The 17,473-nt window shown below is 46.8% G+C and overlaps 1 protein-coding gene across 3 annotated transcripts in view; it reads left to right on the forward strand.

The window, feature by feature from the left end:
• The window catches only part of RABL2B (RAB, member of RAS oncogene family like 2B), a 41,168-nt gene extending 29,174 nt beyond the window's left edge, over nucleotides 1-11,994 (forward strand). For all 3 annotated transcript variants that reach the window (XM_075345432.1, XM_075345429.1, XM_075345431.1), the window contains exons 8-9: nucleotides 6,286-6,369; nucleotides 11,908-11,994. In XM_075345432.1, coding sequence (XP_075201547.1) covers nucleotides 6,286-6,369; nucleotides 11,908-11,988 — 165 coding nt within the window. In that variant the 3' untranslated portion in view covers nucleotides 11,989-11,994. The remainder of the gene's footprint in view (nucleotides 1-6,285; nucleotides 6,370-11,907) is intronic.
• Nucleotides 11,995-17,473: the final 5,479 nt, after the last annotated feature.

Genomic DNA, 17,473 nt, shown 5'->3' on the forward strand with positions numbered 1-17,473 from the left:
TCGCTCCATTGGGAGACCCAGACAATTAGGTGTATAGCTTCTGCCTCCGGAGGCCACACAAAGTATTACACTTTAAAAAGTGTAACCCCTCCCCTCTGCCTATACACCCTCCCGTGGATCACGGGCTCCTCAGTTTTATGCTTTGTGTGAAAGGAGGCACACATCCACTCATGCATTCTCATATTAGTTATATCGGTTGGAAGAAAAGAGGGCCCCCACGGGGCCCCCGGCAAGTTCCCTTCTCACCCCACTACGTCGGCGGTGTTGTTAAGGTTGAGGTACCCATTGCGGGTACAAAGGCCGGAGCCTCATGCCGTCTCCTTCACCATCCCTTAGCGGCTCTGGGAAAAGTGGGATCCTGAGCGGTCATCCATTTACTGGGACCGTGCTCCCTCCGCAGCCCCTGTGGGAATCTGCCGGACCGGAGTCTATTCAACCTTAGGGACCGGGCCCTGCAACTCTAAGGTACTCTGTGTCCCCATGGGGACTGTGCAGGGAGCGCATCTTCTTCCCGGACGCTGCGGCAGCTGCTGAATTGAGAAGGCCGGCGGACTTCCACGCCGACCGTGCCTGCTTGTCGAGCGCGGTCTCAAATTTAGTCCCCGGCTTCATCGCGGCCTAGTAGCAAAAATCCCGCCCCCGGGCCTGCCTGTCAGGGGTAAGGGCGGGACTGTCGACCTGACGTCGGATGTGAGGGCCGGAGCATCCTGTATGTTTCCTCCCCCCTCACTGATCACTGTGGGGACCCCAGATTCCCGCACTTTCCTGGCGCCGCCCACGGCTCCACTCCTCCCCTGAGAGCTCTGGCAGCCATTTTTTTTGGCATTCTGCCGGTGGAGGATTCTCAGTGAAGAGCTCTGCAGCTCCGGGGGACCTAAGGCAGGGAATCTGGAGGACACACACTCCGCTTTTTAGCGGTCGGTAAGCCACACTGGTCACCCGGTGCTGGTCCCCCTAGGGTGCCGGAATAGATACCTATTTATATATATATTTCTGTTCGGTCGGGCTGTATACCCTTTTTTGCCCATATACCCTCAGTGATCATTCTCCTAGGAGACAACAGCATGTCCACAAGGAGCAAATCTGTTAAGGCACAGGGTTTTTTTGCGGCCTGTACCTCTTGTGGGGCTATGTTACCTGCGGGTTGCACCTACCCTCACTGTGAGCAATGCTCGACCCCTGTTTCGCTTGCTCAGCCGGAGCCTCGGTCACTAGTGGGCCCCTCGGCTCATGTAGACCCCCCTGCTCCCCCTGTCCAGGCGGCAAGGACAGAGTTCGCCTCTTTTGCTGAGAAACTCTGAGTCACTTTCACAATCCATGGCTCAGTCTATGGACAAATGGTCTGCCAAGCTGCTAGAAGCTTTGCAGTCCAGACCGGTCCTTACACAGGCCCCGGCCCCTGTTGGATCGTCGCCTCCAGGCCCCTCTCGGTCTGCGCCGCAGCGCGCTCCCAGGTTGGGCCCTAGGTCTCACGTGGAGGACTCCTGCCCGGACCACAGTCCTAGACAGGCTAAGCGGGCTCGCTGGGAATCTTCCCCGACTTCTTCACGCTGCTCGGGTTCCCAGCTTGAGGATTCACTGGAGGACGAGGCGGACGTCGCAGCTCAGGGCTCTGACCCTGACGTCGCCCTCAACCTTGATACACCTGAAGGGGACGCCTTAGTGAATGATCTTATCTCGTCCATCAACCAGGTGTTGGATCTCTCTCCCCCGCCTCCTACTGTAGAGGAGTCGGCGTCTCAGCAGGAGAAACACCAGTTTCGGTTCCCCAAACGTACACGTAGTGCGTTTTTCGATCACTCTAACTTCAGAGATGCTGTCCAGAAGCCCAGAGCGGTTCCGGACAAGCGCTTTACTAAGCGCCTCACTGACACGCGTTATCCCTTTCCCTCTGAAGTTGTTAAGGGTTGGGCTCAATGTCCCAAGGTGGATCCTCCAGTCTCTTGATTGGCGGCTAGATCTGTGGTATCGGTTGCAGATGGCTCATCGCTAAAGGATGCCACTGACAGGCAGATAGAGCTCCTGGTGAAGTCCATCTATGAAGCCACGGGCGCGTCTTTTGCCCCGGCCTTTGCAGCCGTGTGGGCACTCCAAGCTATCTCAGCTTGTCTGGCTGAGATTAATGCTGTCACACGTAATTCTGCTCCGCAAGTTGCGTCTTTGACTTCTCAAGCGTCAGCTTTTTCTTCCTACGCCATGAACGCAGTCCTAGACTCTGCTAGCCGTACAGCGGTGGCATCTGCTAACTCTGTGGCAGTCCGCAGGGCCATGTGGCTGCGCGAATGGAAGGCAGACTCTGCCTCCAAGAGGTTCTTAACCGGTTTGCCGTTTTCTGGCGACCGCTTGTTTGGCGAACGATTGGATGAGATTATTAAGGAATCCAAGGGAAAGGACTCCTCCTTACCCCAGTCCAAACCTAAGAGACCTCAGCAACGGAAAATACAATCGAGGTTTCGGTCCTTTCGTCCCTCCGCCAAGCCCCAATCCTCTTCGTCCAGCAGGCCGGAGAAAGGCCAGAGGAACTCCTATGCGTGGCGGTCCAAGTCACGCCCCCAAAAGGCCGCAGGAGGCACTGCCTCCAAGGCGGCCTCCTCATGACTCTCGGCATCCCCGAGCCGCATCCTCGGTCGGTGGCAGGCTCTCCCGCTTTGGCGACGCCTGGTGGCCACATGTTCAAGACCGATGGGTGAGAGACATTCTGTCTCACGGTTACAGGATAGAGTTCAGCTCTCGTCCTCCGGCTCGTTTCTTCAGAACCTCTCCGCCCCCCGCTCAGGCCGACGCACTTTTTCAGGCAGTGGACGCTCTGAAGACAGAAGGAGTTGTGATCCCCGTTCCCCTTCAGGAACATGGTCGTGGCTTTTACTCCAACTTGTTCGTGGTGCCAAAAAAGGACGGATCATTCCGTCCCGTTCTGGACCTCAAACTACTCAACAGACATGTGAGAACCAGACGGTTTCGGATGGAATCTCTCCGCTCGGTCATCGCCTCGATGTCACAAGGAGACTTCCTAGCATCGATCGACATCAAGGATGCTTATCTCCACGTGCCGATCGCACCCGAACATTAACGCTTCTTGCGTTTCGCCATCGGGGACGAACACCTTCAGTTCGTGGCATTGCCTTTCGGCCTGGCGACAGCCCCACGGGTTTTCACCAAAGTCATGGCATCCGTTGTGGCGGTCCTACACTCTCAGGGCCACTCGGTGATTCCCTACTTAGACGATCTCCTAGTCAGGGCACCTTCTCGGGTGGCGTGTCAACACAGCCTTACCGTCGCTCTGGCGACTCTCCAGCAGTTCGGGTGGATCATCAACTTCCCGAAATCCAAGTTGACACCGACCCAATCACTGACTTACCTCGGGATGGAGTTTCATACCCAGTCAGCGGTAGTCAAGCTACCGCGGGACAAACAGCTTTCTCTGCAGGCAGGGGAGCAATCTCTTCTTCGGGGTCAGTCACACCCCTTAAGGCGCATCATGCACTTCCTGGGGAAGATGGTGGCAGCGATGGAGGCAGTGCCGTTCGCGCAATTCCATCTGCGGCCACTCCAATGGGACATTCTCCGCAAATGGGACAGGAGGTCGGCTTCCCTCGACAGGAACGTCTCTCTTTCCCTTGCAACCAAGACGTCTCTTCAGTGGTGGCTCCTTCCCAATTCTCTATCGCAGGGAAAATCCTTCCTACCCCCAACCTGGGCTGTGGTCACCACGGACGCGAGCCTGTCAGGGTGGGGAGCGGTTTTTCTCCACCACAGGGCTCAGGGAACCTGGACTCCGATAGTCTTCCCTTCAGATCAATGTTCTGGAGATAAGGGCAGTGTATCTAGCCCTATTGACTTTCCATCGGTGGCTGGAGGGCAGGCAGATCCGTATCCAGTCGGACAACGCCACTGCCGTCGCATACATCAACCACCAAGGCGGCACTCGCAGTCGTCAAGCCTTCCAGGAAGTCCGGCGGATTCTGCAGTGGGTGGAAGCCACAGCCTCCACCATCTCCGCAGTTCACATCCCGGGCGTAGAAAACTGGGAAGCAGATTTTCTCAGTCGTCAGGGCATGGATGCGGGGGAATGGTCTCTACACCCAGAAGTGTTTCGAGAGATCTGTCGCCGGCGGGGAACGCCGGACGTCGATCTCATGGCGTCACGGCACAACAACAAAGTCCCGGCATTCATGGCTCGGTCTCAGGATCACAGAGCTCTGGCGGCGGACGCGTTAGTTCAGGATTGGTCTCAGTTTCGACTGCCTTATGTATTTCCTCCTCTGACGATGCTGCCCAGAGTGTTACGCAAGATCAGGTCCGACTGCCGTCGTGCCATTCTCGTCGCTCCAGACTGGCCGAGGCGGTCGTGGTACCCGGATCTGTGGCCTCTCACGGTGGGTCAACCGTGGGCGCTTCCAGACCGCCCAGACTTGCTGTCACAAGGCCCGTTTTTCCATCTGAATTCTGTGGCCCTCAACCTGACTTTGTGGCCATTGAGTCCTGGCTCCTAGCGTCTTCAGGGTTATCTCAGGATGTCATTGCCACCATGAGACAGGCCAGGAAACCAACGTCCGCCAAGATCTATTACAGGTCTTGGCAAATCTTCTTATCCTGGTGCTCTGATAACGGTTTTCCTCCATGGCCGTTTGCCTTACCCACTTTTCTTTCATTCCTTCAATCCGGAATGGACAAGGGTTTGTCACTCGGCTCTCTCAAGGGCCAAGTATCGGCGCTCTCCGTATTTTTTCAAAAGCGCCTAGCCAGGCTTCCGCAGGTCCGCACGTTCCTGCAGGGAGTTTGCCACATAGTCCCACCTTACAAGCGTCCGCTGGAACCCTGGGATCTTAACAGGGTGCTAACTGCTCTTCAGAAACCACCTTTCGAGCCGCTGCGGGATGTCTCTTTATCACGTCTTTCGGAGAAGGTGGCCTTTCTAGTGGCAGTTACATCACTCCGGAGAGTGTCTGAGCTTGCAGCGCTGTCATGCAAAGCCCCCTTCCTGGTGTTTCACCAGGATAAGGTGGTTCTGCGTCCTGTCCCGGAATTTCTCCCTAAGGTGGTATCTCCTTTTCATCTCAATCAGGATATCTCCTTGCCTTCATTTTGCCCTAATCCAATTCACCAATGTGAAAAGGATTTGCACTCCTTAGATCTGGTGAGAGCACTCCGACTCTACGTGTCTCGCACGGCGTCCCTGCGTCGTTCAGATGCGCTCTTTGTCCTTGTCGCTGGCCAGCGTAAGGGTTCGCAGGCTTCCAAGTCAACCTTGGCTCGGTGGATCAAGGAACCGATTCTCGAAGCCTACCGTTCTTCTGGGCTTCCGCTTCCTTCAGGGCTGAAAGCCCATTCTACCAGAGCCGTGGGTGCGGCACCGGGCTACGGCTCAGCAGGTGTGTCAGGCAGCTACGTGGTCTAGTCTGCACACTTTCACGAAACACTATCAAGTGCATACCTATGCTTCGGCAGACGCCAGTCTAGGTAGGCGAGTCCTTCAGGCGGCGGTTGCCCACCTGTAAGAGGGGGCCGTTTTGGTTCTTTTTATTGAGGTAGTCTTTTACCCACCCAGGGACTGCTTTTGGACGTCCCAATTGTCTGGGTCTTCCAATGGAGCGACAAAGAAGAAGGGAATTTTGTTTACTTACCGTAAATTCCTTTTCTTCTAGCTCCTATTGGGAGACCCAGCACCCGCCCCTGTGCCCTTCGGGCTGGTTGTTCTTTTGTGTACACATGTTGTTCATGTTGAATTGTTCTTTTGGTTCATGGTTTTCAGTTCTCCGAACATCCTTCGGATTGAATTTACCCTAGACCAATTTATAAGTTTTCTCCTTCCTGCTTTTGCACCAAAACTGAGGAGCCCGTGATCCACGGGAGGGTGTATAGGCAGAGGGGAGGGGTTACACTTTTTAAAGTGTAATACTTTGTGCGGCCTCCGGAGGCAGAAGCTATACACCCAATTGTCTGGGTCTCCCAATAGGAGCTAGATGAAAAGGAATTTACGGTAAGTAAACAAAATTCCCTTCATTCCTTCACCAAATTTGGGGGTGCGTCTTATAATCCGGGGCATCTTATAAAGCGGAAAAATACGGTAATTTAAATGCTAGAAATAATATTGACGTTTTAGGCTTCCTTCACACATTGTCACTTCAGTACAATAGCTGAGAGCACAAATGGATCCCAATGGGAGAAGAAGTTTAAACCGCTGTTATGTGAGCAAGACGTAAAGTTATTATTTTTAATTGACATCAATTATGCTGTTATCAATTCTGTTTGTGTTTTTTTTTGTTTTTTTCTTTTACTACACAGCTATTTTCAGATGCCATAAAACTAGCTGTATCGTACAAGCAGAACTCCAGGGACTTTTTGGATGAAGTGATGCGGGAGTTAGAGGTACACGCCACCAATGTAGTAAATGATTCTGTGCTATCACAATTGCTTGATCGTGAGGGAGTAAACCGTTATTTGCTTGATAGCAACAATCTATCCTCTTTTCCACTCTCACAAATAAAGCATACCCATGATTATTTTTTGTTTGGTATTTATTCTATTCGAATCCTTAATACCTTGGTTAAACTTTGCCAAAGGCCTGTAGTACGCTTATCTGTAAATGTTCAGCTCCTTCCTCATTACCCCCAAATATCGCTACAATCATAGTCGGGGAGGAAGGGGGCGCTGCAGTTTCTCTCTGTTAGGCTGGAGTCACACTTGTGATTAAATCGCACTAGTGCAATTCGAGAAAAACTTGCATTGCACTCGGCCCCATGTTAATCAATGAGGCAGCTCCGATCTGCTATTTTTTTTCTCTCAGCTTAAATCGGACTGAGAAAAAAATCGCAGCATGCTGCATTTGTAGAGTTTCTCGCACGAGGCACTTCAATGCAAGTCTATGGGTGCGTGAAAAAAAAAACGGATGTCACATGGATGGCACACACACCATCCTAGTAACATGCGTTTTTCTAAATACATTTATCGCATGTTGCAGAGAACACTGGAAATGAGTGAGGTCTGTCAATCTCTATCTCTGTCAGTCGGTCTCTCCCTCTCGGTCTCTATTCTCTGTCAGTCGGTCTCTCCCACCCCCTCTCTCATACTCACCGATCCCCGATCACCAGCGCGGCACTGCACGGCTGTCACAAAGCTCTGGCGGCTTTTCCTCTTTTGAAAAAGCCAGCTGCTCATTATTCCATCACGTATTCACTGCTTTCCCCGCCCAGCGGCGCCTTTGATTGGCTGCAGTCAGACGCCCCCACGATGAGTGACAGCTGTCTCACTGCAACCAATCACAGCTGCTGGTGGGCGGGTCTATATCATGCAGTAAAATAAATAATTAAAAATAACCGGCGAGCGGTCCTGCCCAATTTTGATACCAGCCAGGGTAAAGCCATACGGCTGGAGGCTGGTATTGTCAGGATGGGGAGCACCGCGTTATGGGGAGCCCCCCACCCTAAAAATATCAGCCAGCAGCCGCCTGGAATTGCCGCATCCATTAGATGCGACAGTCCCGGGACTGTACCCGGCTCATCCCGAATTGCTCTGATGTGGTGGCAATCGAGGTAATAAGCAGTTAATGGCAGCAGCCCATAGCTGCCACTAAGTCCTAGGGTAATCATGGCAGGCGTCTCCCCGAGATACCTTCCATGATTAACCTGTAAGTTAATGAAAATAAACACACACCCAAAAATCCTTTTATTTGAAATAAATGACAAAAAAAACAACCTGTTTCACCACTTTATTATATTCCCCCAAATCCCTCTCCTGGTCCTGCGTAATCCACAGAGGTCCCACGACGCTTTCAGGTCTGCTACATTGGAAGCTGACAGAGAGTGGACACAGACCACGACCAGAAGTGAGTCGTGCTATCAGCGATGACGTCATTCAGGTTACCCGCGGCCACAGATCTCAGGTGGAGGACTTCAGCTGTGGCCGCGGGTAACCTCAGTGACGGCACCGCTGATCACGCAGATCACTTCTGTCACTCAGGGGAAAATCAGACCACGACACACAGACAGAGCCGCAGGATGACAATGAAGTCGGGTGAAGTTCATCCGAGTTCATTCTGATCGCGCGGCTCTGTCTGTGTCTGATGTCAGCTGCCATGTAGCAGAGCTGAATGGCAGATGACATAGCTGCTGAAAATAAAAACGGATCACATACGGAATCACAGAATCGCATTTCAGTTGCATTGCACACGGATCAACGCTCGGACAAAGCTCATTCTACTTTCTAGCATGAGAATCGGTCCGATTTTCCAATCATAAGTGTCACTCCAGCCTTAGACTGCATGCTGTATTATGGGAAAAGAGCCACCAGTGGGGGAGGGGGGTGTCATCCGGTTGGCGTTGAGTTCTGGTCAAAGGCACTGTAAAGGCATGGCGAGAAAAAAAAAAAACATATGAAGGCTATTTACTAAGCTAAATGCAACAGAATTGTAGTCTGCTTGCACCACACATTGGTGTTCTCACCTTCTGTTAAGTTTATTAATTACTAGAAGGTGGCCCGATTCTACGCATCGGGTATTCTAGAATTTACGTATTGTGTAGTTAATGTATGATTTTTGTTATATATATATATATATATATATTATATGTTGTTGTGTGTAGTTACCAAGTGTTTGTGTAGGGGCTGTACATGTTCTGGGTGTGGCGGGGGGTGAGAGCGGTGTTGTTTGTGTGTTGTGTTGTTTGTAGAGCGCTGTGTGTCTGTATCGTTGTGTATGTGTGTTGCGCGGTTTGTGTTGGTGTGTATGTGTGTGTTTTGGGGGAGGTATGTTTTGTGCAATGTGTGTGTTGTGCGGTATGTGCGTATATTTGTGTGTGCCGCGGTGTTTGTGTGTTGGGTGTTGTGTGTGTGTGCGGCGTTGTGTGTGTGTGGGTGTCTGTGTAGGGCAGTGTTTGTGGTTCCCAGTGTGTGTGTGTGTGGTGTGTTTTGCAGTGCGTGTGTGTGTGTGTGTGTGTGTGTGTTTTGGGGGGAGGTGTGCACCCCCCATCGTGCTCCATCCCCCATGCTGCGCACCCCCCATCGTGCTCCATCCCCACTCCCCATTGTTCTCCATCCCCCATGCTGCGCATTCCCCATCGTGCTCCACAGTCACACATCAGACAGTAAACACGCACACATCTGATCGCATACACTCACACACACACCCCACTTCTCCCTGTGCCCACCGGTGGGCGGTCTCAGCAGCTGTGCTGCACGCCGTGCTCCTCTGCCGACACTCACAGATCCGATCGCATACACTCTCACACACACACACACACACACATCCGATCGCATACACTCACACACACACACACACACACACATCCGATCGCATACACTCACACACACTCACTCACATCCGATCGCATACACTCACACACACACACACACACTCACACACATCCGATCGCATACACTCACACACACACACACTCACACTCACACACATCCGATCGCATACACACACACTCACACACATCCGATCGCATACACTCACACACACACACACTCACACACATCCGATCGCATACACTCACACACACCCGATCGCATACACTCACACACAGCCGATCGCATACACTCACACACTCACACTCACACACACACACACACACACACACATCCGATCGCATACACTCACACACACACTGACGATATCGCACATACGCGCTGACACAATCACAACATCCGGAGACACCACATGCTTCCGGCCATGTGATCCTCCGGCAGGTCCTGGAAGATCACTGCACAGTATCGCCGCCGAGAAGCAAGCGATATCCCGGGATGTTGTGAGTATGTGGATGCGATCTGATGTGTGTGTGAGGTGTGTGTGAGAGTGAGTGTGATCTGATGTGTGTGTGTGTGTCTGTTCTTATGTGTGTGCGTGTGTGTGTGTGTTCCGCCGCTGCAGGACCTTGATGCGCTCACCTCGGGGCGAGAAGCCATTCCGTGTGGGGGGTAGAGCCTGGGCGAGCTGCCAATCCGTGCGGGGGGGCGGAGCCGAGGAGAGCGGTTAATCCGTGCGGGGGGGGGCGGACCCGAGGCGAGGCGAGCAGCCAATCCGTGCGGGGGGACGGCCAATCCGCTGTTTGTCACCGTAAGGACATGTCACAGTAAGGACACAATTTTGGAGCAAGACAGACAGACAGACAGAATAAGGCAATTATATATATATAGATTCTTAGATGCTTTTTGTACCTTGCTAAACATTCTCAATAGCGTTTCTAACAGGGGGCAAATCCGTCATACACCCTGCACCACTGTGGTGATTTTGTCCCTTCTTCTAGTTCTAACTTTATGGGAGTAATAAACCAGCCCAAAATGTTAAAGTATTTTCAAAGGACACCATAATGGATGTAATACATGTAATATTCACCTACAATTGGCTAAGGAATTATTGTTATTTTGTGATGATGAGAAACAAAACAATAGTTACCATAGTATAATATTTTCTTGGTCAGATGTTAGAGTGGTATTAGGTAATGCAGCCAAGAATGGGCCTCGCGTCAGCCACATTATGACCTGATAAAGTAGCTCAGGGGATCATGAACACAAAGTGCCCGATTATACAGTATATGCTGATATATTTGTACCGTGATACTTCTAATGAATTCCAAAGGGGTTGGGCCCGATTGTATACTGTATGTCCACTCTCCCACTGCCTACCGTACCAGTAACCGAGCCCTTTTTACTTCCCTCCATACCCTGTGTCCATCACATCTATGGTCTGTACCGATGCCTACGTTTTTGGTACGGGATCTAGTAAATACTGTCACATATTGTGAAGCTCTGGGACTCTATGCAAAATCTGCAACAGGGCCGACTAGAACATATTTTTATTGGTATCAGTCTTGGCATTTAGGCCAAAGTGATCTACTTTTCCCCCCTAAGCTCCAGGTTCCAGGGGTGACTGCAACCCCTGCACCCAATATAGCCATGCACCAGGATGTTATGTTTTGTTACAACCTATTTGTTGCTCTCACAGACTCTCCTAATGTGTTTTTTTTTTAATACCAGTATTACTCATTGTGATACAGTTAACAATTATCCTTTTGTTGCCGTACTTTTTTTGAATTTTATTTTATTTTATTTTTTTATGCGACCTACTCTGTTCTCTGTACTTCACCTTTGACACACTACATGTATACCCACTAGATAACGACGAAAAATGGGGTACTAAACCCAATTGTTAAAAAATTATTTTTATTTATTTATAACAAGCATATAAAATTAATAAAATTAGCAAGAAGTCCATATAGGTTGGCTATACCAAAACAATGGCAATATAATAGTTATATAAACATACTGGTTCAATTTTTCTGATTTAATAGACAAAATATATAAAGGGGATATAGGGGGAAACAATATAATTGACAACTCTTCTGTAAATTTATCAATAATTCCTGAATTATAATGTTATCAGTATAACCATTATGTATAATCACCCATTGTTAAATATACTGTCAATTATTTCCTAAATCTCCTCCAATACAATAAATAATTATGAACCAGTACTAACCCGTAAGTTGCGGTAGTATAAAGCCTCCCAAGTCGTCCCAACGCGCATTTCACCTCTTCATTAGGGGACATCCCACATTTATTTTAGCAGAAATCATATATGTTTGAAATTCAGGAGCCGACCCTTGATTCCCGCTGTCTGTGGTTTGGGAAGGATGAATCAGCTGACAAGTTCCGTTTAATGAAGTGTTTTTGTGGCGGGAGTTTGGTTATGTATCTTAATTTGATCCTCTTTTTTTGGGGGGGGGGTTTAGGGGGGAGTTTTTGAAGCAGAAGCTGCAAAAAGTAGCCAAAAAATGCAGAACTCCTTGGAGTCTGCTTAATTTTCACTACAAAAACTCAACAAAAAGACTCTTTACTTGCCTTACTGTGATAGGTTGTTTTTGTTGTTTTAGATGATCCTGAACTAAAGATCTCTTCTTTTATGTACAGAACTTTGAGCTGGAGAAGCCTGAAGATGCATCTGATAAAGAGGAAATATCTGAGGGCACCGAGTCACCAAAAACTGTTTGAATAAAACCCAAAACTTTTTTACCATTTTATTTATAAGAATCCAAGGAAACTGAGCCTTCTGCGATGTTCTGTTACAATGTTATTTGGATCAATATTGGGAAACCTAACGGACAACTGGAACCAAATACTATGAAGCCTGGTCACTTTACTTACTGTGCGCAGCCGTAGCTGCTGGTGATGTTAGACTTGCATTATACAAGTGACTCGAATATCTGCTCGATAACCTACAATGTGATCACATTAGAATGTAACACTAAACTTTCAGATATGTGACGCTTTTTTCTTATTTCTGTATTTGCTATTGTATCTTCTGGGTTTACTAGATCTTATTAAATTATTATAATTCATAACCTTTCTTCAGTGTCTCTTTGATATTCTGTACATACGCTGTTGTTGGACACCAGTGGGTTGAAGTGTCTCCATACAACAGACGGCATCGCTTCACATCTACCATCCTCCTTGAAACCCACCATTGAACCTACTGGTGTCCACCAGCAGCGCCAAGGAAGCGAACCATATCAGAGGCCACTGGATGTACTTCACCCTTTATAGGCTGTATCTGTCCAATTTACCTGTGCGAGTCAAGTGAGCACTTACACAACTATACCAGGTTAGCCCATGTGCACACGTTGAGTATTTAGTGAGGGTTTTTTTACCTCAATACTTATAAAAAATAAAATAAAAATCAGCAGTTGGAGTGGAACAGTCAGAGGGACAATATAATAGAAACACGTCACCACTTCTGTATTTTACACCCACCTCTAGCTTTGGCTTACAGATACGAAGCTAACAAAAATCAACAAACACATTAAGGCCACGTCCACACGTGGAGTATCACTACAACCCCCACATCATTTCCAGGTGATGCCCTATGTTTGAGGGGGCTTCTTTTTGTCTCCTTCATAATGTTTTTTTTTTTTTTTTTTTTGTATTTTGGATATTTTTAAAACCAGATAAGATGGAGCCTTTTTGATCTCCGAACTAATATGGAACCAGTCGAGGGAAAGATGGATGATGAGAAAAACAGGGATATTATTGAGCAAAATCTGTTTCAGTCTGTCAGGGATTTGAGACTAGGGCTGAGGTTCATCTTCCAACAAGACAATGGCCCAAAGAATACTGCTAAAGCAACACTGGAGTGGTTTACGGGGAAATGTTTAAATGTATTGGAGTGGCCTAGTGCAGACCTTAATCCACTTGAGAGTCTATGATCAGGCTTAAAGATTGCTGTTCGCCAGAAGAAACCATTTAACCTGAAGGAACTGGAACAGTTCTGCCTTTTGGGAATGAGCAAAAATCCCAGTGGCAAGATGTGGAAAGCTTACAGACTTATGCAATGCAACTTGCAGCTGTAATTGCCACATAGGGAGGTTCTACAAAGTACTGATGTTAGGGGGGTGAATAGTTATGCACACTGAATTCTTCAGTTATTGTGTCCTATTTGTTGTGTGCTTCACAATAAAATGAAAACCAAATCTTCACAGTTGTAGGCATGTTCTTTTACATGAACTGAGACAAACCCTCAAACAAACAGTGAAATTCAAGGTTGTGTGGTAGTAAAATGCTATAATATATATATATAATGTCATATGAAAAAGTTTGGGCACCCCTATTAATGTTAACCTTTTTTCTTTATAACAATTTGGGTTTTTACAACAGCTATTTCAGTTTCATATATCTAATAACTGATGGACTCAGTAATATTTCTGGATTGAAATGAGGTTTATTGTACTTACAGAAAATGTGCAATCCGTATTTAAACAAAATTTGACCGGTGCAAAAGTATGGGCACCTCAACATAAAAGTGACATTAATATTTTGTAGATCCTCCTTTTGCAAAAATAACAGCCTCTGGTCGCTTCCTGTAGCTTTTAATGAGTTCCTGGATCCTGGATGAAGGTATATTTGACCATTCCTGTTAACAGAACTGGAATTGTTTTGTAAAGTTTGATGGTTGCCAAGCATGGACAGCACGCTTCAAATCATCCCACTGATTTTCAATGATATTTAGGTCTGGGGACTGGGATGGCCATTCCAGAACATTGTAATTGTTCCTCTGCATGAATGCCTGAGTAGATTTGGATCATTGTCTTGCTGAAATATCCATCCCCTGCGTAACTTCAACTTCGTCACTGATTCTTGCACATTATTGTCAAGAATCTGCTGATACTGAGTTGAATCCATGCGACCCTCAACTTTAACAAGATTCCCAGTGTCGGCATTGGCCACACAACCCCAAAGCATGATGGAACCTCCACCAAATTTTACTGTGGGTAGCAAGTGCTTTTCTTGGAATGCCGTGTTTTTTTGCCTCCATGCATAACGCCTTTTTATATGACCAAACAACTCAATCTTTGCTTCATCAGTCCACATGACCTTCTTCCAAAATGTACCTGGCTTGTCCAAATGTGCTTTTGCATACCTTAGGCGACTCTGTTTGTGGCGTGCTTGCAGAAACGGCTTCTTTCGCATCACTGTCCCATAGAGTTTCTCCTTGTGCAACGTGCGCTGTATTGTTGACCGATGCACATTGACACCATCTGCAGTAAGATGAAGCTGCAGGTCTTTGGAGGTGGTCTGTGTATTGTCCTTGACTGTTTTCACCATTCTTCTTCTCTGCCTTTCTGATATTTTTCTTGGCCTGCCACTTCTGGGCTTAACAAGAACTGTACCTGTATTCTTCCATTTCCTTACTATGTTCCTGAGTCGTTTGGACCTCTGTATTTTAAGAATTGAAATAAACCCTATCCATTCTCATGATAATTACTCAGTGGAATTAGGAAATTAGGAATAATTGTTGTAACAACATAAAGACTTCAGCTAAAATACCTAGGACAAACCAATGGGGAGGTGGCATTGCATGTGGCCCTGCTTGCATATATATATATATATGTGTATATATATATATATATATATATATATATATATATATATATATATATATATATATATATATATATATATATATATATATATATATATATATATAATATAATATATATAATACCTCTCTTTCTCCGAAATTAACGGATCAGTGTCGGGGACGGAGATAAAGCACTGTGAGGTGGGCATCACTGTACAGGTTTCGCAAAGATCTGGTAGGACACTGTACGAGCGTTGTGGCCTTTTACTGAGGAAGTTGTCAGGATGGCCTAGCACTTGATGCTCCAACGACAGATGAATGTATGATATAGGAACATTTTAGCAGGATTTTGACCACGATTCACCAAAACCGATAATCATGCTAAGCTTGATGAGCGGGAGTGTGGGAGTCAGAGGTTCCTCTTAATGAATCAAGTGTCAGTAAAAAGTGGCATGCGCCTTTCCACAAATGTTTTACAAAAAAAGATTTCTAGTGTAACTTCTGCGAGAGATGGAAACCAACTTATTTGTCTGGCTAAAAAAAGATCATCATGGCGGTGGTGCAAATTGTGGAAATATTTTTTTGCATTCCCAAATCTATAGAATATAAATAAAATATACAGCATACACACAATAATTGCAGTGCAGCACATTTTACAGTTTACAAGTGTTCTGCATTCAAGTTGACTTGCTACAAGTGCATCTCAATAAATAATATCAATAAGTTAATTTATTTCGGTAATTCAATACAAAAAGGGAAACACATATATTATATAGAGTCATTACACACAGAGATCTATTTCAAGTGTTTATTTCTGTTAATGTTGATGATTATGGCTTACTGTAGTCATGGAGGGATGGCTCCTGTGAAGCTCTAGTGAACTCCATGCCCAAGAGAGTTAAGGTAGTGCTTGAAAACCCAGTGGCTTGCAAACGTATTTAACCCTCCCCCCCCCCCCCCCCCTCCCCTTGGCATTTGTGTATTTTGATACCTCACAACCTGGAATTTCACTTTTTTTTTGAGGGTTTGCATCAGTTCATGTAAAGAACATGCCTACAACTGTGAAGATTTGTTTTTCATTTTATGGTAAAGCAAACAAATAGGACAAAATACCTGAAAACAGTGTGGATAACTATTCACCTCCATAATATGAAGGATTATGAGGTGTGCATTTTACTACAGTATATGGAGAACTATGGGGTGCATTATACTATAATGAGGACTATGTGGGGTGCATTATACCATTTGGAGGACTATTGGGTGTGCATTATATTATTTGAAGGACTATTTGGGTACATTATACTATTTGGAGGACTATGTGGGATGCATTATAATGCATGGAGGACTATGCGGGATGCATTATACCATTTGGCAGACTGCATGTGCATTATTCTATATGGAGGACTATATGGGTGTATTATATTATTTGGAGGATTATGCGGCTGCAGTTTTCTATATGGAGGACTATTGGGGGTGCATTATACTATTTGGAGGACTATGTGGGATGCATTATAATGCATGGAGGACTATGCGGGATGCATTATACCATTTGGCAGACTGCATGTGCATTATTCTATATGGAGGACTATAGGGGTGTATTATATTATTTGGAGGAGTAAGCGGCTACAGTTTTCTATATGGAGGACTATGGGTGTGCATTATAATATATGGAGGACTATGGGATCTGCATTATAATATATGTAGGGCTATGTGGGGTCCATTATACAATATGGAGAATTTTGGATGGTGCATTATACTATATGAAAGGCAATGTAGGGCCCATTATACTATATGGAGGACTATGGAGGGGGTGTGTAATATTATATGGAGGATTGTGGGTCCGATTGTAATATATTAAAGGCTTTGTATGGGGCCATGATAATAGTAAAAGTGCTATGTGGAGGCATTATTCTATTTGGAGGGCTATGTGTAGGCATTATACTATTTGAAGGGCTATGACAGAACCCTTATACTTTATGGAGGGCTATTTGAGGGCTGTTAGTTTGGGGCCATTCTATAGTGTGAAGAGGTGTGGGGGCCATTATACTGCATGGAGGACTGTGTGGGGGTCACAGTTGGGGATCATACTGTATTGGCGTCACCATATTTTGCTGGGGTAGTTGAGAGGTACAGTAGGGTCATTATACTGTGTTTGGATGGTACTGTGGAGTAGTTCACTATGGGAGTGTTTGAGAGGCACTTATGCTGGCATCATACTTCATGGGTGCAATGAAAGAGGAATCTAGGGGCTTCAATAGGAGGATAATTAGTTTGTAAGAGCTGTAAAGTTGTGAGATATGTTCTTATGTGACCCAGGCGGGGCAATTAGATTTGCTGCTATGTGGCCCCATGATTTCCATGTACGCCGATGACCATAAGGCATAATGTATTGGTCTGTATGTGTTACATCAAGTAGTCTGACTCCACCGTTGCTTTTGCACTCTTGTTTGGTGTGCTACAATTTTCACATAACCCCAGACCTGAGAATAGACAAGGTGGAGGTGTTGGTCTGCTCCTACCATCACAATGTGCTTTACAGGTTATCCCTCTAGTACCCTCACTTGTGTTTCCTTCCTTTGAAGTCCACATCGTTAAGGCCATGTCTCACTAAGCGACATCGCT

Source organism: Anomaloglossus baeobatrachus, chromosome 4, assembly GCF_048569485.1.
Source record: "Anomaloglossus baeobatrachus isolate aAnoBae1 chromosome 4, aAnoBae1.hap1, whole genome shotgun sequence".
In the NCBI taxonomy this organism is placed as follows: Eukaryota; Metazoa; Chordata; class Amphibia; order Anura; family Aromobatidae; genus Anomaloglossus; species Anomaloglossus baeobatrachus.